Source organism: Neospora caninum, chromosome XI (genome assembly GCF_000208865.1).
Source record: "Neospora caninum Liverpool complete genome, chromosome XI".
NCBI lineage: Eukaryota > Apicomplexa > Conoidasida > Eucoccidiorida > Sarcocystidae > Neospora > Neospora caninum.
This window is the reverse complement of record NC_018397.1, coordinates 990,894-1,014,346: the sequence shown is the minus strand read 5'-3', so window position 1 is coordinate 1,014,346 and position 23,453 is coordinate 990,894. Positions and strand designations below refer to the sequence as shown.

Genomic DNA, 23,453 nt, shown 5'->3' with positions numbered 1-23,453 from the left:
TTTAACTCAGTTAATTCCTGTTACACGATTTTAAATGGTAGATAGGGGACAAACTGTCTCCGATGTGGAAGAAACTTAATGCAATAGGATATTAAAATCCAACACTTGTAGCCGTCTTAAGCAGTCCAGGGGGGTGGTGGACAGCCATCGTAAAGAACTCTCTCCTAAAGCGATTCCTCAAGAAACAAACTATGGATCCCTCTTTCCCCCTTTTTCTTTGCACCCACTGCCTAACGGGTTCCCCTGCGTGGACCCGCTGGTTTATGAAAGGAGGGACTCCGCACTGCTACTGCCGCCGAAGAAGCTTTTGTTCCGGTTCTCTCTCAGCTCGTCACAAGGGAAGGCGTTCCTTGGAGCCTTGTCTTCGCGTCTTTTAACCGCGACTGGAAAGTGGCAGAGTGGATAGACCCCCCAAAAGTATGGGACTCCTGCACAAGTGATGGTTCGAACCAGTCGCATCTCTGAACGAGGCGGCGTGGCTGCAAGGCTCCCGAAGCCACTCTCTGGGGTCTACCCTCCCTCGTCCACAGAGTCTGCTCTTCGGGCAAGTAGCGGAGCGGCGGAATAACGCTCGCGTTGCGGGAAACGAAGAGTCGTGGTTACAGAGGATTATTCAGGTAGTAGCAGAGACTAAGAATCCGAGGAAACGAGGAACAATGAGACGAGAAGACAAGTCGCTTCCCACTTTCAGTTTGCTTACATCCAAGGAAAACAGGGGGTTCGCGACGAGGCTATGTAAGTGTGGTCATGGAGAGAGAGAGGGACAGAGGGAGACAAATTGACCTAGTGGCTGTTTTTTAGATTGAAACGAAGGCATGCCGGTGGGCGGGGGGAAACTCATAAAAACGGCATAGGACTGAACTCCTCTACCTTTAGACCAGCTTCTCTTTGTGTTTCGTGCTTCCACGCAAATTGGCTGTCTCCAGAAAGCCACCTCCGAATACTCTTGCATATATATATATATATATATAAACAACTGTCGGTAGGGGAACTCTACAAGCATAGGTACCTATAAATGCATGAAGCCCGTGCGCCGACAACTTAGCGCGGAGATCTACCAGCTCTATATTGTTCCGAGACAAGGCAGCGGAGGTTGATGCAAGGAGGCCTCTCGAGAGCAAATCTGGTGTAACTCGCACGCTACGGTCTCCATAGTACTGCAGAGGCACGTACTCTCTGCCGTAAAGCCGGTTGGGAGAAGGTAGGCCTGCCGTGGAGTCTCGAATGCACTGGTCCGTCCCTGGCTTCTGCGGCCACTAGGTCTGTGATGTTCGCCGCTTGTTTTGGGCTGTTTTTTCTACAGAATAAAAGTGATAGAAACGGCCATGCTGGGTTTAGTGACATAACAAGCAGCTTCACTCGACTGGTGGGGGCAGTGTAAGCTTTGCAATCCTTTGTGTGGCAGATGTACAGACCCCACAGATGAGAAACGAACGCGTTGGCAGCCTCAAAACAAAATAGCATAGGCCTCAGAGAGGAGGAAACGAAGCAAGAGAATACGGGAGGATGGCGAGCGCTGCTGGGGCGCGAGCAAGTCAAACCGCTTCCCTCAAGGACTGCAAGGCACCAATCCGTTCTCGATAAAGTCGCCGATTCCGTGCAAACTCTCCAGAAAACCACAGGCAATTTGGATCAGAAGGTGGATGGATATCCTGCCGAAGGAAAAGGCGACACATCGAAAAGGAAACAGTCGAGATAACGAGTCTAGAACTAAGCGGGAAAAGCCTCAGCGCCAGGTCAGTGATTGAAGTGGAATTTGTCGTGTGCGATCACACGTACCTACTCAGATGCAAATATACAAGTACTTTTGTTTATCACTATAATTCGCCCTCAGCTTTATATAGATATATATGATTGCATTCAAAGGCTTGCCTGCTATTACATATCTCTGCATATACACAGATAGGCGACTCACCGCATCTACGGTACAACCGCACACCTATTTACGTATATATGTATGTATGCATACCTCGCCACAAAAATGTATACATATGCATGTAATTGCATCTTGCATGCGCATATGTATAGGTTCGTAGATGTAGATGCCTATATGTATCAGTATGTATGTGTACTTGCATATTGGAGATTTCCAAACGCCTTCACGGGGCTGTGGATTACTGTAGACGCCTCGGCATATATGCAAGTCCAACTGAGTGCATCCACCGGTGAGTTTGTTTCCCTTGCGACTGTTTTCTCGCAGACTCTGTTTACGTTCTATGCCAGACTGCGGTGGGGAGCCCGAGTTGCGTCACAGCGCGCACATATTCCTACGCAAGTTGTCTATACGGGCCCCAAGTGACTGTCACTGATTCGCTGGAATCCCATGTGAACCATACTTGGGACTGAGTCGTTCGCTGTCTATCGGCCAAGCGTTCGCTGAGAGCGAGACAGCTCTCAGACCATAAAGTGCAAATGGAGTCAGCCAGATTCAGGTGTTCGAGAATCTCCGCAACACGCTCACAACGGGGATCAGTAGTTCTGAGCGTAGTCGAGGCATCTCGATCCTTGAGCGGAAAAAACAGGAAGAAGCCCCAACGGAACCGCCAGCTGGTCAACTCCTCTCGGGATGTTGCGCTCGTTCGAGATGCAGAGGAGAGACGAACTCATAATCAGTGCTTTTGTAGGCTGGCTTTCTGTGCGTTGTGTCTTCTGTGGATTATCCAAACGTCATTTGAATCCTTGGTCGCCGCGGCGCGTTTCGCCTGCAAGTTTCTTACGGCTCTCTCTCCGCTTTTTCTTCTGTTTTCTTCGTGGCGGCTCTCGGAAAGGCTCGAGATCTATCCACCGCTCACCCCTGCTCGGATTTCCCCATCACCTACCTCCGACCCTGCCGTGGTTTCTTGTTCCTCGCCCTCGTTATCCTCCTCTTGTTCTCCAGCGTGATCTTCTCTTGCTGCTTTAGTGGCGTATTCGTGCGGCGGGGAGGCTGTCTCTCTCCGGCTGCTCTTCCTGTTCTTTCCAACCGTCTCTGCGCTGTCCTTTTGATGCGTGCAATTGAACAGCGCTCGTTCGCTCCGGTGAGTGAGTTCGTTTGCGAGCGTGTTGAGCTCTGTTGTCGCTCGAACTCGGACTGTTTCCTGACAGACGATGCAAAGGAGCCCAAAGAAACAGAGAAAACCAGAATCATATGGGATCTGGTGGCGTTGGCTCGGGCTTATCCGCGCTTGAGCGAGGGAACACAGGAAAATCTTCATTATCTTTTTCAGTAAAGTGCTGGAGAAAAGCAAAGGGAACCTTGTTCGCGTGGCTACCTTCACCGTTTTGGCTTCTTGATGAGGAGACGAAAGAGAGAACTCATTTCATTGTTCCCTCAAAGACGCTGGAACTGGAAAAGGGAAACCAAGCGAAGCGGACCGTTGCGATCTTGACAGTTTTTTCCCCTGCTCCGCACGCGTTTCCCGACCTGTTCGTACTTTCGAGTGGGCAAAAACGATTCCGCAGGAAATCGCTTGGCAAGAAATCACCAGCAGAAAAAACGCCTTACGGGAGGAAAGGCATGCGCATCTGTAAAGTGACAGATCTGAACAGAAGCTCTTGAAGGGGACAGCAGTCAACGTATAAACCAGGTGAAGCACAATCAAGGATTCCCGCCAAGTGCCCGAGAAAATACACACGTGTAAACGGGCCATGATAAATCTGTAGATCGATGGAAGAATATAGATATATGCCAGTAGGACATTTCCGCTGGTCCTTCGGAAACTTGTTGACCGATTATTCCTTTGAGGAATCTGCCTTCGTTACTATTTTTGCCTCGATTTAACGTAATTTTGTATAAACAGAAGGAGAACCCCTTGTTGATGTTCCGCACTCTGGACGTTTTTGTGTTCATTATTTGTGTAGTGGGGCTCGGGCTACTGCTTACCAAATAGCCAGCAATAGCCTGGTCGCCTAGGTGAAGAAGAAGGAGATCGCTGCTGCCTTTTCGGCCAGTCGAACGAGTGCGTTTTGTCTTGCCGTCGGTTTGACGATGCTTTCGCCAGCAAGGAGGAGGTGCGGGGTCAAGACTATGGAGTTCCAACAGATTGCGCAGGAGTTCCCGTTCTACTCTGCATCTCTTCCAGGTGTCTAATTTCTTTTCTCCACAAGTAGACGTCGTACGCGAGACGTTTGCCGCATTGCTGTCTTGCCCTAAAAATGGAAATCGCGTTTTTTCTCGTATTGTCTTCAGACCCTGTCGAGGGCGGTGCTGTTCACGTGTACAGTTATCGCGAGCTGTCTGCCCGTTTCTGCAATGATTGCCGTCTGTTTCCGGAAAGAGGGATACGCATTCCTCGTCTTTTGCCTCTCTCCGCTTCTTCAGGACATACTCCCAGATCCCGTTGATAACAATTTGCATCCTCAGCACCACTGCAGACGAGACAAAATCCAGGAAAGGCAGACAAAAAACGTTCCGGAGGGAAGTAACAGAACAGCCAGGGAAATTGCCCATTCGGTTTCTTGTCTCACGTCTGGTGCCGACTGGAACGACTCTCAACGAAGAAATGCGAAAACAGAATGTTCGCTACGTTTCAGAAAAAGACGGTTGCAAGTTGTTGGGGAGCCGGAAGCGTGTTTTTCAGATGCGCAGCCTTTCCCGTGCTTTTGCTTACCAATTTCACCGGCCGACTTTGTGAGGAATGTTCTACACGCTTTGCAGTTGGCGAGCAGCCCACGAGCATGACGCGTTCGCCTGTAGGTCCGCGATCTTCTAGAAGAAGGGCGAACATACGTGAAAAACATATTCTGCGTGTCACCTATGTCAGCTATGAAGAGACGACAATACAAATAAAAAGCCTTATTTGCCAGCACGGCCTGTGATCACCCTTACCACTTTGCCGACCCCCTAACCTCATGCAGACAGGAACGCAGATATATATTTACGCAAACAAATGTGCTATACTTTCACGTAAGCATGCACACAAATCCGCGTATGAACACACCTACAGCTACGTATTTAGATGACAGCTCTACATCTCTATAGCAGTAGATTGAAATGCACATATGCAGCGTGCGACAACGTAGGCGCTTCAGGGATATAAATGTGTCACGTCTTGTGACATTGCGCCGTAGCGTGAGAAACCGTTAACTACTTACAAATGAGCGTCCGTGCGGTTCGCTCTAAACAAAGGAACGCATCTTTGTCGTGAGGCAGAAACGGGCCGCAGAGTGAAGCGGAAGGCTCGTCGGAAAAAGCAGTTTTCGTGAATTCCATTGACCTGAAAAGAAGAACAGTGGACCAACGCAGCCCTGGCCACAAAGTCTTCATTGCACTTGCATGCCATTCTTCTCACTATCCACCCTGTCCCAACTGCAATGGAAGCTTTATCAGGAAGCACTGAAACGAAACTTTGAAACGACACTTGCGATACTCGTTCCAGCAGCGAGTTTTAGATTTGGGATCCACTGTAGAAAAAAAGAGACAGAAGAGCTCTTCAAAACACAGAAAAGGAGAAACTCCACTTTGTTCTAAAGCGAGCGTAATGGCACATAGACATTATCGTTAGTCGACTTCTTTCCTGGGTCTTGAAACGAGGTACAGTAGCTGCATCTGGAAACTTGTTACTCCGCTCTCGTTTCAGTTTTCAGTGTATATTCAAGAAGTCGGTTGAATCTGTCTCATCACAGCGCCACTGACATTTTTTCACAAGACTGGACTTTCAGTACGTCGCGCTTGGTTCCTCGTGATGCGGTTTTACGAAGAAATCCTTCGACCATCCGTTTTTCTTGGGGAAAGAAATGCTGTCCTGGGAAAAATGAGCGCGTAGACAACTTCACAGAACCGCGTGCCAAGTGGTACCCGGTGTCCTTTGTTTTCGTGGAGTCATGCAGGGCGCAGCCTTTGCCGATCGCTTTTGTGAATCCACCAAACGGGGAGGCGTTCTTCACAGACGTTTTCCGCGTGGGAGTCAAACACACACTCGAGGAAAGGATGACATCACATGCGTTTCAGCGCTAAACGAAAAAGGCAAACTTCCCTCCCAACCCACAAGACACCAGGCCGCAACCGTTCGCGACCCCGTGTGGACGGCTTCGAGAAATTTCCCAGTCTAGCGACTTTTTACTCATGGCAGTAAACGTTCACGTGTTTACCGGGAAGCTGGCGATGGCAGTCGTCGCTTTTTGCCGTGAGAACCGCTTCTGATTTTGGTAAATCTTAGCGGCCGTGCTCGCAGATCACCATAAGTATATTTATATATATGTATGATTTCCCCTAGGAATAATCGGGTATCACCGACCAAGACGTCTATATATGACGGACAGAATGTGCGCAGTCCACAAGTTCTTGACCTATATCCTCAAAAGGCAACTTTCCAGCATCCCTCACATCACTGTTTTTTCTGTGTGCAACCGCTGTAGGCTCGGCGTTTTTGGAATCCACTGCTGTATTCAGATGATCTTTGGGCAATCGCTGATCTGAACCCCTTTGACTGATGTTGGCCGTGTGCGTCCCGATACGGCACGGTGGTCGCACAACAACTGTTGTAGTTGTGTAGTATTCAATAACGCTGTTCTCCGTACAAAAAGAATCTCAAGCTCTGCGTTGATCGATGACTGGTCGTCTTTCTGCTAAAACGCGGACAAAACGCTGACAATTGTTGAGAAATCTGGGCCCCCAGTCAAATCCATCCCGTTTCATCAAATGCCTCGCCTGCCTGACAACCACTCTTTCTGTTCCTCTACTGTCTCTGCTTTTCTCGACTTCGTCTTCAGCCCACCCCTAGTCACAGAAACACATTCGACCACTGCTGCTCTTCACGTGATAAACAAAAAGAAAATACAACGTATGATCTGTCACGTGCACAGGGTGGGACCGCCAACAACATCCGTACAAAAAAATCGACTTGTGCGTTCAAGTCACATGCTTCGATATGATGAATTTCTAGACATATATACACATATATGTACATATATTTATGCGTAGGTGACTGTGTCGGTACGGGTGTGGGGATAGGGAGATGGAAGCACTCAAATTTTCCCAGGCAAAAGGAGTCATCGTCTTAGTTATGTTTTTTCGGCAGAGAGGGCCCCACAACTGTAACCATACTCGCAGGCGTGCAGTAACGGTATAAACGATGTTACACGAGTTGTGAATCAGCAGATAGATGAACAGATTAGAACGCGTTCCCCTCGTTTGACACACACCGTCACTTTTCTCGGCAACACAGACGCCTTCGACTCCAACCTCAAGGAGTCAGACTTGTGTTCAGCTGCAGAGACTCATGCAACGGACTGGTCCCAGACATCGATCTCATCCCAAGTTCAGTTTCGCCACCGTTCATCTCTGCTTTCGACTCGGAGTTCGTTGGTCTATGAAGCAATGAAGCCCCGTTCCTTTTGTTTTTTGAAACGACAGCCTAGCGCTGACGCAGACAGACCTCACATCCCGCTTCTGACACGAAAGTTCCTTTTAACGGATTCACAGCTCCGAGACGGCCGCCGCCAGCGTGGAAAGCCGATCGTCCCGAGTGTACAGAAAAACGGTTTTGCACGCTGCTTCTCGAACTCGGGAAAACGCCCAAAAGCCGTGCTAGGGATAACATCCTCCCCCTCAGTGAATATGTCGAGATGCAGTCGATGCCCTTACGCAGAAAAGTGTGTTGTCCTCGCCTCATCCAAGTGGGACTCTCCAAGAGATGCAACGACGAGGTGATGATGCGCCTCAAAGCTAAACATCGTGTCCGCACTTTGTTCTGAGTCACTGATTTCACTCTCTTCCACTAACGCGGCGCTGATTTCTCCGATTTCTTCCCAGTCCACAACGTGTGCTTCTAACTCTTGTCGCCTTCTCTCTTCTTCCTCTGATCCGGCTTCCGAGTTTCCGTTCCCTGCCTCGCCGTCAAGCCTCACTCTATGGCCTCCGCTTCTCTTTTCGTCCTTCCCCGTAGCGTCTCTTCTATCTACGCCTCCGTTCGCCTTTCTTTCTTCCACCGGCTCTCTCTTCTTCGCTTCCTCCGCCGCAGCCTCTCCCTCGCTCTCCAGCGTCTGCCGCTGGGCTCCGGCCTCTCCCGGCTCGTCATCCCTCTCGTCGCCCCTGCTGGCCGCACTGTCCCTTCTGGAAAGCTCAGCTGTGTCCACGGACGAATTCGACAACTGTTTTTCAGAGAACTCGTGAAGCAACGCAGGCAACTGCTTGGGCGCCGCCGCAGCTGTCAGGTCGTGCGGCAGCCACAGACTGCAGTCCGTGAGGTTAGGAAGAGCGAGGCCAGACGCGGAGACAGTCGCCTCATTCACCCACGCGCGAACACAAGCTAAGATATGCTGAAGTAATCCCGGCTGAGATTCTTGTGCCTCGACATCGGCTGCCACCGCCCGAAGGAAATCTCGGAGAGGATAGTAGCTGACGGCGTAGCGCTGCAGGAGAGGAACAACTCGCGTGTACTGCAGAGAGCGAGAAGCAGCGAGAGACAGACAGAAGGCCCGACGATGGGAAAGGCGGGAGAAAAGAGAGGGAGAAGAGAGTGAAGAGCGAGGCAAGCCGACACGAGAGAAGAGACGTAAGAAAAGACGCCCAGGGGGAATGAGGGCAAGGAGCGCGAGATGAAGTGCCCCCAACGGTGACGCAGGAGGCGGCAGAGAGCGAGGCAGGATATGAAGACGGAGGCCGTGAAGGGGAAGGAAAATCGAATCCAGGAGAGGAAAAAAGGGAGAAAAGAGGGGGAGACAGCTGGGGAGGCGAGGTACGAAGCGCCAGAAAGAGGTAACTACACACACATCCAAAACCTGGTTCGAATGCGCGGTGAAACAAACGCTTAGAAGTGTTTCCGGCAGCGTGAGCGGCCGAGACCTGCAGAAACTGCATAGAAATGCATTCCGCAGCTGAGAGCACGGCGGAGAACGAGAAAAGGAAAGAACTGACGCACGGAGAGAAGGAAAGCCTAGACATGCGCAGCGAAACAGAGAGACACACGACTAACGCACCTGCTTGAGCTCAATGAGAATCTCGACAATCGTTCCCCAGTCTCGCTGACGGAGTGCCATGTCTAGGCACGTTTGCCTCGTCCATCGTTCGTCTATCGCACTCGCGAGACACCGGCGGCGCATGCGTAGCTGCTGCCACACGATGTACAGGCGTTTCAGCATTCCTGGCGAGTCCAAAAGAACGTGGTATTGCAGAAGTTGCCGAAGAATGTCCCCTGTATAAAGAGATGCGAAGGTCCAGAGGCCAAGGCAGGATCACAAGGAGAGAAAGGAAGGTCGAGGACTGCGAGGAGCCCTCTCGCGTTGACGCACATACGGCTGCCACTTGGCGGGCAACCTCGATAGCCGCCTCCTTGCGGGGAGCATCCACCGCGGCAATGCATCAAAAATCTGTGTCGCCTGCACAGCTCGACCTTCGAAAGGCGGCCGCCGCCGTGATCAGGAAAACAAGGTTTGAGAGCTATGCGCTACTGCTTCGTGTACTTTTCCTACCTCTCTTGTAGAAAACGCAGGCATCAAAAATAAAGGTTTGAAGCACTCGATGAGGAAGAACCTGCTGACCGAGGAGCAAGCGCATGTACTCGAGAGCTGCGCTCAAGACATACGGGATTTCACTCGAGTAGCTGGAGAGCTGCCCGCCGCCGAAAAAGCCAGACCCGTCGCCTGAGACTTCTGTCCCTCCCTCGCCTCCGACCGCGGTCGGAGGCGGAGACGCCGAAGGGCCTTCGGACTCCCACGACCCGCTGCGGGGGTCACCTCTGCGCCACCCCACGCCGTCCTTCCCCGCCGGGCTTCGAGTGATCGCCCCACAGAATTGGCCCGGGCAGCCGCACGGCGCAGCGAGAGGAGAAGCGGGAAGAGAATGCGACGGGATTTTGCGGCAGAGAGAAGACGACAGAGACGAGGCGGTTCCCGGGGGAAGGTCGAACGCAGCTTCCAGCAAAAGCTGGCCGGGGGGTAGGTCCAGGGTCTGAAAACGAAGCAAAACCGGCAGGCGGAAGACAGAAGACAGGAAAGACCAGGACACCACGCGAGATACAGGAAGACGGCAAAGAACGTGAAGAAAGCAAGAGGTAGAATACCCGGGCACAAGGAATGAACCCGGAAGTTAAACAAGATTTGTGATTCGACTCAGAGCTGGCGTCTCCACCCCACTCGTCTCCAGGGTGTCTCTGTTCTCGCCCGCCGCCTAGACGGTGCCTTTGAGCGTGCTACGAATCCGCTTGCTCCCATTTGCGTTGCTGTGCCGAGCCCACGAAGTCGTCGTGAGACTGACCTTGTGTGGCCCCTGTGCTTGGCGTACGCTGCCCGTTGCTTCCCGATGGATCTCCGACTCCATATATACTCCCCATTTCTCTCTGTGTTCCGGCTGTCCTCTGCACTGTTTGCTTTCTTCGTCCTGTCCGGGTCTCTGTCTCCTTCCGTTCCCCGCCCTCTTTGTCCCTCCCTTCTCTCCTCTCTCTTTTGTTTCTTCGCTTCTTCTCACCTCGACAACGTACGGATAGAAAGCAGACAGGACGACGTCTCTCTCCGTGACAATCGTTGCATCCCCGACCCAGGCAATCAGCCGCTCGAAGGCGACTCGGGTTCTCCCTTCTTCCTCCTGTTTTCTTCCCCGGTTCTCTGTCGCCCCTGTCTTTGCATGCTCCGCCGCCTGGGCCTTCGCCTTGACCTCGCCACTCCCCACGAGTCTTGCGCGGTCGCTATGACCGGCGTCTTTCGGGCTTTTGCCCGCCTCTTCTTTCCCTCCGGCTCGCAACCCTGAGCCCCTCTCCTTGCTCGTCCCATCCGCGTCTGGCTCGTTCGGGTCTCGCCTTTTGCCGGTGAGAAGAAACTCGTCAGGGACGGATTCCACTGCAGACCTATAGCGCTGATTGACGAGCATGAGGACGGGTGACAAATCCGAGAGTGGCGTGCGCAGCCGCAAAGCGTGCTGGAGGAGGCGAAGGACGTGCCGCCGGCACCCGCTGCGCTGCTGCATCACTTGGAGCGCGAACGACTGGAGAGACAGATAAGACAGATAACAGAGAAGAGACACGTCAGAAGGAAGGCGGCTAGGGCCGAGTGGAGAGAGGAAACATGATCGACGAGGAACAAGAACAGCAGGGTCGAGAGAAGGTCTGAGCGACGAGAGAAGAAGTTGTGGCCTGATGCGCCGTTTCGGCCGGTCAACCGGCAGCGAAATGGAAAAAATGAAGGCAAAGACGAAACCAGGAAGACACATGCACAGGACAGAGACAGGACCGAACGGCGGGATCCCACCGTGCGATGCCGCGCGGCCTCCAGAGGATTCTCCATTTCCAAGAAACACTGTGCGTCTCATGTATTCCACGATAGGGCCGCTAGGCGCGAGCAATTGCCCGTGGAAAGAACGCAGCTCGTGTGTTTCCTCAGCACGGTGGCACGCTTTCCTCAAAACCTCTGTCCAATTCCCTAGCTGACTGGACAAGGAGACGGACGAACGCCAAAGAAGGCGCTTCGGAAAAAAAAGAGAGACAGACGGTCGGCAATGCGTAGCCGGGACAGCCACCAGAAAAAGAGAAGAGAGCAAAGAAAAAGGTCAGGTGTCTGTAGCATGGGCGTGAACGGTCGAGACGGAGAAAGGGGTACAGGAGGGGCGACGAACGGCATGTGAGGCCTGGAGGCGAAAAGAACTGGTGACAATCGGAACGAGGACGGGGTCGATAGACTCGGGTAGAGAAGGAAAAGACAAGCGAGAAAACACATGGAAAAGCGAAAAAGAGGGGCGGAAGTTGAACTGACCAGAGACTGCCGCTCAAGCAGCAGCAGATGCATAAGTACATCATGGTTAAGCGCCAAGATGTACATGTGTCCTCCCTCTTCGTCCATGACGAATTCGCCTCCGACAAAACGCGCGGTATCTGGAGAGGCAGGAACCAGGGACAAAGGCGAAAGCAGAAAAGTCGAGAACGGAGAGGCACGCCAGAAAACCCTGCAAACGCACGGCCCCCGAGAGCTCCGTGTCAAACAGCGCCGAAACGAGAGGAGTGAGCGCTCTTTTCTTTCTCTGGAGGCGTGGACGCCTCGGCGAACAACGCGCATGGGCAGCAGGCCGTCCCCCCAGATCAACGCGCATGCGCATCAGGCCGTCCCCCAAGATCACAGCTAGACCATGTATTGTTATTACCACATTGTAGTTAGATAGTGTCTGACGGCGAGACAAACTGCGATACACAAAGGAACCGGTTTGCAGCGTGAAAGATGAACGAGAGGCGGGCCGGAGGTGACGGGAGACTAGACACCGGGTTAGCGAAGGAGTGACGCGTGCATGCGTGCAGCGCCAGGAAGCCGGCGAACGGCACGTGGTCCGCAAAGCTTATAGGCAGAACCGCCGAGAATAGGTGCCCCGGCAGACGCAAAAAACACACATTACCATTTAAAATCGTGTAATTATATTCACCAGAACTACAATGTTCACGCTCATGGATTCAGAGTCGAGAACTACCTGGCGCTTAAGACAGATTCCGTCTTTGAGCTTCCAATTAAACTACAGTTTAAAATGAGCGCGAGCTCCGGGCCCTCAGAAGCACGTCAGGCGACGCAAAGTGCAGAAGACGCAGCCTGGCGAGCACATAGCGATTGGGGCGGCAGGGGATTGGACCTCGAGACAAACTAGGATTTCCCCTGCTTACCAAAGTCGACAGTTTGCAACTCGACATCGTCGAGTTGCTGAGAAACGCTCCGCTTTGACAGGCTGGCGCTTCGCCCTGCCTCGTCTTCGTCTCTCCCTGCCGACTCCTCGAAGGACGGAGACGGCCGAGTCCCGGCCACGCTGTGGTGCACCAGCGGCGTCACGGCGCGAACTGTCTTCGCGGCGGCGGCAGACGAGAGAGACGAAGAGAGAGAGACCGAGAACGGAGCTGTCGGAAGAGCGGGGTAGTCGTAAATGTCGTAAATCAGAGTCGACCGCAGGCGCTGGTGATGCACGAGAATCAAGTCGTCCACTACAGAAACCTCCATCGGACCTGGGAAGCGCAGACAACTCAGAGACAGACGGGCTGACGAAGGAGACACAGAGAGCCGAGCGAGAGAAGGCAGTGACAGAACCAAGCGACGAAGCACCGATGCACGAGGGCAAACACGAGAAAGACAGAGTCGAACGCATGCAAACGCGATGTGATGCTATCGAACGGAAAAATGAAAGTCGCACCACATACAACATATATACATACAGATGATAAGCTACCGCATGCTGGGAAACTTATGCGGATATATTCAGCAGCATAGGCTTCTATCTAGCCGTCGAAAGTTTCTGGCGTATCCTCATCGAAGGGTTGTTGTGCGCCGAGGATTGGATTTCTTTTTACCAGGCTGGAGGCAATCCAATACGATGTCGGGCTGCAGATGACCCGTCAGAGTCCTCATCGAAATACGCCCAGCTGCTTGGTCGACGTGGATACAGTAGACAACACCGTAGACAAGAAGGAAGTGAACTTCTTGTTGCTGAAGCGTTTGCCATTGAGGTAGATTCAGTTCAATCTTTGGAAGCTTGGCGAGGGTCTGCACAAAAGGCGCCCACAAAACGAAGCCAATCAAAGATGCCCGTTACTCACCCGCCTGCGCATCTGTGTGAGGGTGTACACACCGTGTGCGTGCACACTCGAGGTCCGTAGATACGCCTGTCGAGCCCCTATCTCTGATTCGAGAAAAACTGGGGAGTGAGTCCTCTGCTGGCACACACGTCGAGAAGTAGATCTGGTTGTATTCGACCGGAACAATGGACAGGCAGCGGCTAAGAAAGAAGAGGGAATGACAAGATACAAAGAGATGCTCTCTGCGGGTGAAAGCGGAGGAGACGTCAGTGCTGTGACTCTTTCCCTTCATGGGACGTAAGAAGAAACGCTCGCTGTCTCCTCAGTTTCATAAATCGGTTGCATCTGTGTTTTCCGTTTCCTCACCACGCCTGGAACTCCATTTTCATTCCACTTGAGGAGGAAAGGCTGAAGCGCCCGTGCGGCCACCGCGAGGACGAATGCACCGGCGACGGCCGGTCGGCGTTCGCCGGCCGCGAGGACGGACGGCCGCGTTGGACCCCGCGCCCGACTAGCGGTCGAAGGTGACCGGGAGAAGACAGAAGGCGCACGTGAGGACATGGTGGTTGAAGGAGTGCTCGGGAAGGGACACAGAACCGCCCAGGCAAGATTGCAAGGCTGGGGAAGCCGCCGGACTTGACGGACTGAAGGAGGCTCGAAAACGAACTGGAAAACAGTGAAAGAAAAGAAAACCGCGCACAGCGTGCAAACCCATGACGAACAGACAAGAAAAGCGGGCGGAGAAGGGGCCTCCCCGAAGGAAAGCTCAAGACGGGAAAGGTAGGTGGAGAGAGAAACGAAAACACAACAGCAAAAAGTGCAAATGGAAATAAGATTCAACGGTCCCTGCAAACCATACAGATTACAGGAAGAAAACACGGCATTCTTCCGTCACAGAATCAACCCTCTGCGGCCACCAAAGCAATCCACGCAATCCGTGGTACACCCGCATGTGTGCACCTTCACAGCACTTGGTGCCAGCAGACGTGGCCGACCGTTATCTGTGGTTAACACCTTTCTTGTGATCTGCGTTCTGTAGCGGAGACAAAGAGTCCGCGTTTCGTTTACTACAGGAAGCAGAAACAACCCCCTCTAACAAGAAAGGGCTAGGGGCGTTTGAGACTGGACGTAGTTGTTCAGGGCACTCATAATCTTTTCTCTTCTTCGAATTTTTCTCCCGTTCCTCTTCCTTCGCCGTTGCTTCCTTTTCTCTGGTGCTTGCGCCCTTGTTCTCTTTACCGCGCTTCTCTTCTTTCCTTCATGTCTCTTTCCTTTTATGTCGCTGCCTGCTGTTGCTCTCACCCGCTTTTCCTCCCCGTCACCATTTTCTTCCTCTCCTCGCAACCTGTCTCTTCGCCTTCGCCACTTACCGTGAAGATCTCGACGCCTTGCCGTGTGATGACACAGATGTTTGCCTCCGTTTCAGCAGGGACCAGAGAGGGGAGCCAGAACGCTTGAAGAATGCCTCCTGCATGTGCGCCGTCCTTCCCCCTCTCGCCTCCTACAGTGCCTTCTACTGGGAGAAGCACAACGGGCCCCGCCTGCGGCGCGACGGTGTCGACAATTCCAATTTCCACCTCCTCTTGGAGTGTCGCCGTTCCGCCTTCGGGCATTGCCTCCGAGGCCGAAGCCGCGGCGCCTCCAGTGGCCTCGCCTCTCCCCCCTCCGCCTCTTGGCGAAGGCGGGACACGCGGAGAGCCTGAGCCAGAGGAGGGGAGAGAAGGCTGGGCCGGGGGAGCAACGTAGAGAAGATACCGACCACAAGGTGAAAAACGGAGAATCGACGCGAGCCCTTTGTTGAACGAAATGACAACGTCTTTGCCTTCTTCGTCTTTCGACGAGCCGGAAGCTGAGGCGCTTTGTTTGTGTCCTCGGCTTCGCTGTTTCTCTCGGGTGTCGACACAGAGAAGGAAAGAGCACGACCCATTTCCATGGAGCTGTGGTGTGTGAGCCCCCCCGAGAGCAGAGGCGGGAGACTGCGCTGTGGAGCGATGAAAGGATAACGTCTGGCCAGAGAGGGCCTGAAGATCCGGGTCTGAACCCGTCGACAGCGGAGACGCCTGCAGCTCCAGTTTCCCGAGCTGAGTCCCAAGCGTCCCAGGCAACGCAGATGGGGGACAACCAATTCGCTGGTGGATAATTTTCCGGTGAACTTCATCGAAGAGAACCCGCTGCTGAATGAAAGGCTGGGGACTCGTTCGAGCTCGAGCAGACGACGTCCACGAGTAGATGGGCGGCTGTAGATACACCGGAGGGAGAGCGGCGTAGTAGCGCAGCTCTGCCTCTGTCAGGGGAGGCGGCGGCTTATGAGCCGTATATTCCAGGTGGCCAATGCCGGTTCCGGAACTGTCCGGAGGACGACTGATTTCAGCGCGGCACTGTCCGGACCCGGCAGAGTCTGTGTAGTTCTCCCAAGAGAAGGACGGAAATGCACCCGCCCTCGTGCGAGACGGCGAAGCCCCAGACAGTGTTGCCTCGGCGGAAGCCATGCTGCACAGAGAAGGGTCAGGCATGGGGGCATCTGACACGCAGGGAAAAGAGGGCTGAGAATCAGCGAAAAAGAGAGCATACGCTTGGTGAAGAGGAGGGGAGCGTGGAGAGACACACCAGCTGGTGAAAATCGGCTCCAGGAGTATCTGCTCCTGGCAATAGGAGAGGCGCGGCGACACGGTCTAGGACATGATAAAAGTGACACAGTAAGAGATATGAGGGTTCATAGCTCTTTTCTCCAAAGGAAGGTACGACTTTTCGAGACACCAAGGCTCAACTGGTTGGCGACCGACGCCCGCGGGGCCGTAAATCCAAGAGTACAGAATACAATAAATCAAAGAATGTAACTTTGGGGACATGGAAAGATGCGAATCTCAGGCGTTGAAGCGTTGATCGTATCACCTCATCGGAAGAACGGGGTACAGTCAGTAAAGTGTGGTAGATATATCAGCATCTCGGTGCCTCTCTGCGACCAACGACGAAACGAACTTTTTGGTCACACACTGCATGCGGCAGAAAAACGCCTGCTTCTAACAGAACTCCCATGAAAGTTCGGAGCTGGCTCTGCTGCGACGAAAGAGAGAGAATAGACCTGGTTTCAGGTGTTTTTGTGAGCCTGTGATGCTGGCCGGCAACTGCCGAAACAGGGTGCACACCGAGGAGACGTGAGTTGGAAGAAGCGGACTGGCCCGGAGTGCACGGAACCAAAGCTACCTGGAAGTAGACGAGTGGGTAACACAGCTTCTACGAGGAAGACCAGGATACGCAGAAGCAGAATGTTATGGGCTGCCTGAACAAAATGACAGAAAACCACAGCTGGGCAAGTTATCACTACGCTAGATGTGTGTGACGCTAGTCATTGCAACTATCAGCCAACCGCGAACTGATCGCACATAAAGAGTAGACATTTCAGGCAGATGAACAAGTGAACTTCCAGACCACACACATTACAAAATTTGAAGATGCCTAGTCAAAGCAGACGCTTCAGGCAGTATGGGTTGGCGTGCTGTCTTTTGTAGGGAGTGAAGACCGCCCAGACAGCCCAGCTGGACTGCATGCAAACCACACTGAAGCGAGACTTCGCATTCGAGCGCTGAGAAAATCGCCACCGGAGCTTGTGCATACAAGAATGTCTTTTAAAAAGTACTTTCCGCTACATCTCATGGAAACCAGCGTGCCTCGTTTCCCGTGATATTTTTTCAGATTTATTTAGGCTTGGAGCTGGTGCCGTACGCCCGCCAACTGGCAACCGTTGTCCTTGAGGCAGTATGGTCCTTTGGCAGCGACGCCTGTGGCACGGCGTGGTGATCTGAAGTCGACGAACAAAACTGTGGTAGCGGCAGTGGTAATTGGGCTCTTCCTGCTTTTTTACCTTATGCAACGAGACTTTCACACAAGTCATCTCCGGTGCCGGATATCTCTGCTTTGCAGACACAGCGATAGCGGCAGACGGCGCCGGCTCCTACGTCTCTATGCATCTTGGTTTTTGTGGCTTTCATGCCGTGTAATGGCTGACTGCGACCGTGGGGTGGATTACAATGGAAGCAATGCCTATATCGGCAATCTGTTTCGGTTCGATCGCCACCGACGCCATGTTCGGAACGACACTGTTCATCTGTACGTCACGCGACACAGGCACGGGCAGCAACTGTGCTCCCGTTAGTAAGAATCATACTATAGGTTGCGAGCCATGGGATACCAATCAGATAGCAGCTGAAGCTAGACTACCTTTTACACATTAGAAAATGAGATGTCGTGGTGTGGACAAACTACCTGTTTTGGGTGGTATATACAACGAGTTGGAACACTAGTTTAGATCTTGAATGTCTTTTTTTCCGGATCCAAGTTCCCTTGTGTCATTGGAACGCAGTTAAGATGGTAACTGTTGTGGAAATAGGAGCATCTCAACACCGTGCATTGATATAACAAAGGTACTAGCGGTAATGTGGGATCCTTCTAGACAGATGTCCAAGGACAAGCCCAGGAAAAAAATTCACGGGACATTTGCCAAGAACAGCACAAGCCGTTTAATAAAGTCAGGTGAAGAAGCTTGAGTCACTGTGAATTTGTATACGGCATGTTTCTGGAAGAGGGCTACGGTACAGAAAAAGGAAAGGCAATGGACCGGAGTTCGTTGCCCGGCCTTCTCCAGGGCGCCGGGTCCTCAGGACTTTCGAATACGTTTGCTATTCTCCGAAAACAGGTTTCCAAAAAGGTGCCCGTTTTCGGCCTGAGCTGTCTGCTACCGATTTCGCGTGAGATTGAGACGAGAGCGACCTCGCCAGGGAAGACTACGGTGAACAATCCTAGTCGGCAGAGAGTGTGCTGGGCAGAAAGAAAAACTCTATCAGATTACCGCCCAACGCCTGTTTCCACTCTTCGCTTCATCTACACAAGCAAAACACCTGAGCATAAAAAAACCGGGCTCACACATCACTGTTGTTCAGCCACACACGTGTATGCGAAGAGACAAAATTCTTTCTTCGGGAAGCTTTTCAGCAATTCGTAATCTTTCTCGGTTTCCCGTTCCTTAAAAGAAGTCATAATCGGCTTTGTGCCTTACACGAAGGAGGGACTGAGTGTACCTGAGAACTCGGCCTGTATGCAGCTCGCCTGTAATATTGACTCAAAATAGAATTTGTGTCCGCGAACCAGCATCCTATAGCAGCTTCTCGATATACTGGGTTCTACGAGATTCTGAAGGGAAGAAGAGTTTCTACGGTGGCCACTTGGTGACTTTTCGCGTAGCTCCTTCGGTAGAAAATATTCCAAATTCTCCAGGGCGGCCGGCCCGGCTTGGACGAGGGCCGAAAGCGCCAAAAGTTACTTCTGCGCTGAACAAAACACGGCATTATAGACAAATCGTTTAATCGTTCCTCTATCACTCAATCGGCCGCTAGCAGATCACCTTCCATTAAGCATATTACGGTGCTCAACAAGATCCCATGTACTGCCCGCTGAACCCCAACCGCACGCGCGTGTCTCGCAGACGGAGTGGACATCCTCAACAGAAATAGATACAGCGCCACTATTCTAGCAATTTTTGGCATACAACCGAGCTGTGTGCGAGACATCCCATCAGGAACCATTACCGTCTTTTCCCCATGATCATCAAAGCTGTCCAGACCTTATCTCCTGTTTCGTAAGCTCGAGACCCCGACTAAGACGGGCCACGGTTAGCATTCATAAAATCGCTCGCCATGTGGGCGAGACTGTAGTGATCACAATCTTCAACAGCGAGAAAGCTGGTCGCGAACGTCGAGGGAACTTCTGGATCCCTTCTACTGACGTGGCGATGTCCTTACGGGCATTTAATGCCAGACACACTCACACAAGAGCACCACAGCAGGCTGCGGAGGGGCTGACCGTTTCTGAGTTGATTTCTCTCCTAGCTGATTGATGGATTTCACACGAGAGAGCCAAAGGGAGACAAATTAATTGATAGTTGTCGCAATCGTGTATTGTGGGAAGCGCACCGTCCTCTCGTTCGCAAGGGGTATGACGAAAGGGTTGTGTGATCAGCTTCGCTAGATCGACATGCGTCTCGGATCTGTGCGTCGCTGTGAGGAGAAAATCCGTTTATTCGCCATTTTGAACGTGGCTGACTCGAAGCAGACCTACCGACAGGCTTCACTTCGGGCAGCATTTTTTTACAGGGGAAGGAAAGACCCGATCAATAAGGCGGGTTGTTCATTTGATTGGTTTGATGTCCTAAGGACTACGGAAACAGCTATTTCTTGTGTGTGTTTCACTAGCCGGTTTGCTTTTATTAGCTTATCGCCTTGGCGTCCGATTGTCTGTGTTCTCTTAAGTGTTACTTTTTACCAAATGCATGGGAAGAACAAAGCCCGACCCTCTAAGCAGAAGTCTGCTTCGATCCTGTTGTCGAGGCGCCCTCCGCAGGCGTTGCGCCTTAGCACTATTGACGAGCTGCCGGAAGATGAGGTAACCGTATTTTCACTTGCTCTCTGGGTTTCGGTTAGGACCTTCAGGTGGTACACTTCCCATCTGTGAATGAGTTTCAAGCTGAAGCACCAATGCCACGTGGGTGATGCATACGAACCAGTGTTGCGCTATTGAGCCACAACTGGGGCGCGACCTGGCAATGCTTGGGGTGATGGTTCGTGTGTGTAAGCGCTTCATACCACTTGCAGGGTTTCGGTAAGAAGGAAAGATCCATTCGCAGCCACATCAAACTTACCCACAGCCAGCACAGGCATTTCTGCAGCTTATCAGATCCCGGATAAGGTATCTTTCGCAAGGTCGATTTGAAGAGTATTATCAGGTTGATAAGGTGTTCCACATCGTAAGATGACCTTGCCATTCGACGGTTAGTCATACGATGTGGATGAATGCATGCATCTGCTGCTGCTCATGTGGTGACAGACGCCTTATGTTGACCTTGTGAAATGTGAACCTTTCACTCAACGGTACTTCCGTGTGAGAGATCATTCAACGAATAGGCATGGACGCATGATTGCTATTAAAGTTAGTATGAGCATCCAGAGGGAACTAGGTTGCAGTCGGTGGACAGCGAATTGAGGGAAGCTCGCCTCAAAGGGAGGCTTCTATCAGAGACAATTATCAGTATCAACCCTTGGACATGACCTATCTGTCATTATGCGTAGGAAGAAGTACGGTTACCCCCTACCATGGATCCAGAGGAACGCTTTAGAAGGAATGACGAGATCGGTCGACGGGCGCGAGAACGTTTGGCTGCAGAAAGCAAGGCATACGCGAAGGCAATGGATCGCCGAAGTCACCATCTGCAAAAGTCAATTGCTCGATACAGTAAGGCAGCTACGCAGATGTGGTTACTGCTCACGTTTGCAATCTAAATCCTCAAGTGTTTGCTCGGAGTTGCGTCAAGATTTGTACACTAGACACCCTCAGACCAAGCTACAAAAGCAAGTGCAAAATCTTTCATACAAAGCCGCTTGCAACCAATGAGCAAGCGCTTTCGGCAGTAGCACACTAAGAAGACTTGATTTCACTTTCTATTGTGTATCGCACATCTGCCGAAAAGCAGCTGCAGCGATGTCGAGATATCCGCCTTCAGATGTTGTGGCTCATGAACGTCATATCCGCGCTTGCGCATATACCGAGTATCCTCCGTGTGACTTCAGGCGTGGGGTGTCGAGGTGACAGCACGGGACTGAACGAGAAAGGCGGTGATCGTGATTCGCAACCCATGTTGGCGGCAACGGACGCTGCCATCCAGGCAGCAGCGAAAACTGCATCTGCGGTAGCGGCTGCAACAACTGCTGGTGTTGCGGGAGGTTCCAACTCGAACGCTGCAACGCCAACGGCCCATGATATCGCTGCGGGTACAGCGGCTGGCATTGCAGTCGGTGTGGAGGCAGGAAAGCGAGAGGCTGCTAAATTTGGGAAGGAGTCGAGCGAACCGCCAAAGATCAGCGCATCTGCGGCATCAGAGTTCCTGGAACCCGTTCCCACGGCGCAACAGATTACAGTCGGAATCCAGAAGCAGATGATTGGAGAGAATCCAGAAGATTCACACGGAAAGCAGACTGCTTTCGCCAGTACAGATGATAGGCATGGCTCTCGGGCTGTTTCGCCTGCAGCGCCGGAGGAGCCTCTCACGCGTCCAGAATTGTCTGCAGACGGATCCATCAACTCAAGGCCGGCAGTAGTTGAGGCGTCGCCTGACGGGGGGCGGGGTGGATCACCCAAGGGCGACGGGCGATACAGAGGCACAAAACACAACATTTCCGATTTTGCACCAAGTAAAGACGGACCAGATCACGAAGGAGGAGCCAGCTGCGACTCTGATCAGCAACAACAAAGAGGACGTGGACGCAAGGAGAGAGCCAGAGTGGGTGTAGACTTGGCTCTGTCTGAGGGCACCATCCGGACGGCAGGGGTTGCGAAAGCTGACTCGGAGCCAGATAAGGTCGATAGTGGCTTGGTTGCGCCAGTAGCAAGAATTTCTGACACGAAATCAATAACGAAGATTGCGGAGAAAACAATAACGATGATAACAGAGAAAATAGAGGTCCGAACTGAGACAGGCGCATCACGGCAGGAAAGTCCGGTGCCGCATTTGAATTTAAGGGGTGACAAGACTGTCGATGTCACCTCATCTCCTTCGAAGCAACAGACCGAATCCGCTGACTGTTCTGTTTGTGAGGGTCGTCGCACTGAAGCTACAGTAGGTGCATACATCAGGACTCTTACCGAAGCAGAATGGAGTTGCGCACTGGAGAGCAGGGTCGTCGAGACGTTTAACCGCGGACGTCTGAGCTAGATGCGATGGCACTGTCTCAAACATCGACTGAGAAAGGTGGAAAGACAGATATGTGTCGCCTCATGAAATTCGTAGATGAAATATTTTTTGCTTGTGCGGGAGGGAAGATGTGTCCTGGAGTAAGAGGGATTCCGGGTTTGTTTTCCTTCGTTTGCTCACATTGTTTGCTCCTTTCTGCACATGCCACTATGCCCTCGTTGTGTTGGAACCTTGAACCGGAGAGATCACCGAGCTATACTCCACTGCTTTTGTATGCATTGCTGGATTCTCCGGGGGCCAAAAGAAAAAGTTCGGTGTTTTGGTGCTAGCTCAAAGAAGCAAAATACCGGTAGCGTGACCCAGTGTTTGTTGGTGCAAAACTTCACCGGCTTTCTGGGCGCGGAACACGCTTGCTTAACACGGAAATTTCTTACCTTCAATCTGGGTTATCCGCAACGGCTGCTTTTCAGCGAAATTTACTAAGCGTAGAATTGACGTTCGAAGCCGCCCCCATATAGCATTTCCACCGAGAACATGTAAGGACTGCCTATGAAGGAGTCGAGAGACGTACAAGCAATTGGTTAGGTGCGCGGAAACGGCCTTGCTGAAAGTGCCGCACCATATAGTCAGCAGTGGTTTCCTCATTTGCTAACGTATAACAGAAATCAGTAAGTCTTCTGACAAAGCATGCCACGTGGAAACAAAGCAGCTACATGTATGGTCCGAGCGTGAGCGCCCGCCACTGGCCGTAGGAAACTCATATGGCGTGATCCATCATATCAGAGCGCTGAAGGGGCTCCCTCATTGCCTGCATTTGCACACACAAGAGTTCTGCGTGCTCATAGTTTTAAAAAACAGAGACCGTCCCCAATTCAGTCTGGAGCGCGCGAGTCCCAGAACTGTTGCACTCAATTTCTGCAGTTGCACAAAGACTATTTGCGTGCTGCACGGCCAGCAGTCGCCAGTAACCCATGGGGTAACGGACTCCACAGTGGGCTTTGAGAGCTCTTCCAGTAAAGACGGAGTGAGGTAAGATTTTGCCGAAGCTTGTGCATGCTGCTTTGCTAGATTGGGTACTAGCACGCGTCGAGGGGTGATCCAAAACACGCAGAGAGAGCGGGACGTGGCGGGTGCGAAATGTTGATGGCCTCTATCCATTTTGCCACGACCCCCGTTTCTCCCATTGTAATGGGAAGCAAATTGCTTTGTTTGTGACAGTTGCGCACAACCTGGAGCAAAGGCGATATTGATAGGTTGGCACTAGG

General features: G+C 52.2%; 2 protein-coding genes across 2 annotated transcripts; one reads left to right on the top strand and one right to left on the bottom strand.

Annotated features, from left to right (window-relative positions):
* Positions 1-7,560: 7,560 nt before the first annotated feature.
* On the bottom strand, positions 7,561-15,964 carry NCLIV_054360 (conserved hypothetical protein; the record flags this gene model as incomplete). Its single annotated transcript, XM_003884988.1, has 9 exons — positions 7,561-8,358; positions 8,899-9,113; positions 9,391-9,868; positions 10,385-10,897; positions 11,662-11,780; positions 12,552-12,884; positions 13,227-13,419; positions 13,818-14,117; positions 14,822-15,964. 9 exons carry the CDS (start codon positions 15,962-15,964, stop codon positions 7,561-7,563), a joined length of 4,092 nt encoding a protein of 1,363 aa, XP_003885037.1.
* A 5,036-nt stretch (positions 15,965-21,000) lies between these two features.
* NCLIV_054350 (hypothetical protein) lies at positions 21,001-22,209 on the top strand (the record flags this gene model as incomplete). Its single annotated transcript, XM_003884987.1, has 1 exon — positions 21,001-22,209. The coding sequence occupies one exon, from the start codon at positions 21,001-21,003 to the stop codon at positions 22,207-22,209; it is 1,209 nt and encodes a 402-aa protein (XP_003885036.1).
* Positions 22,210-23,453: the final 1,244 nt, after the last annotated feature.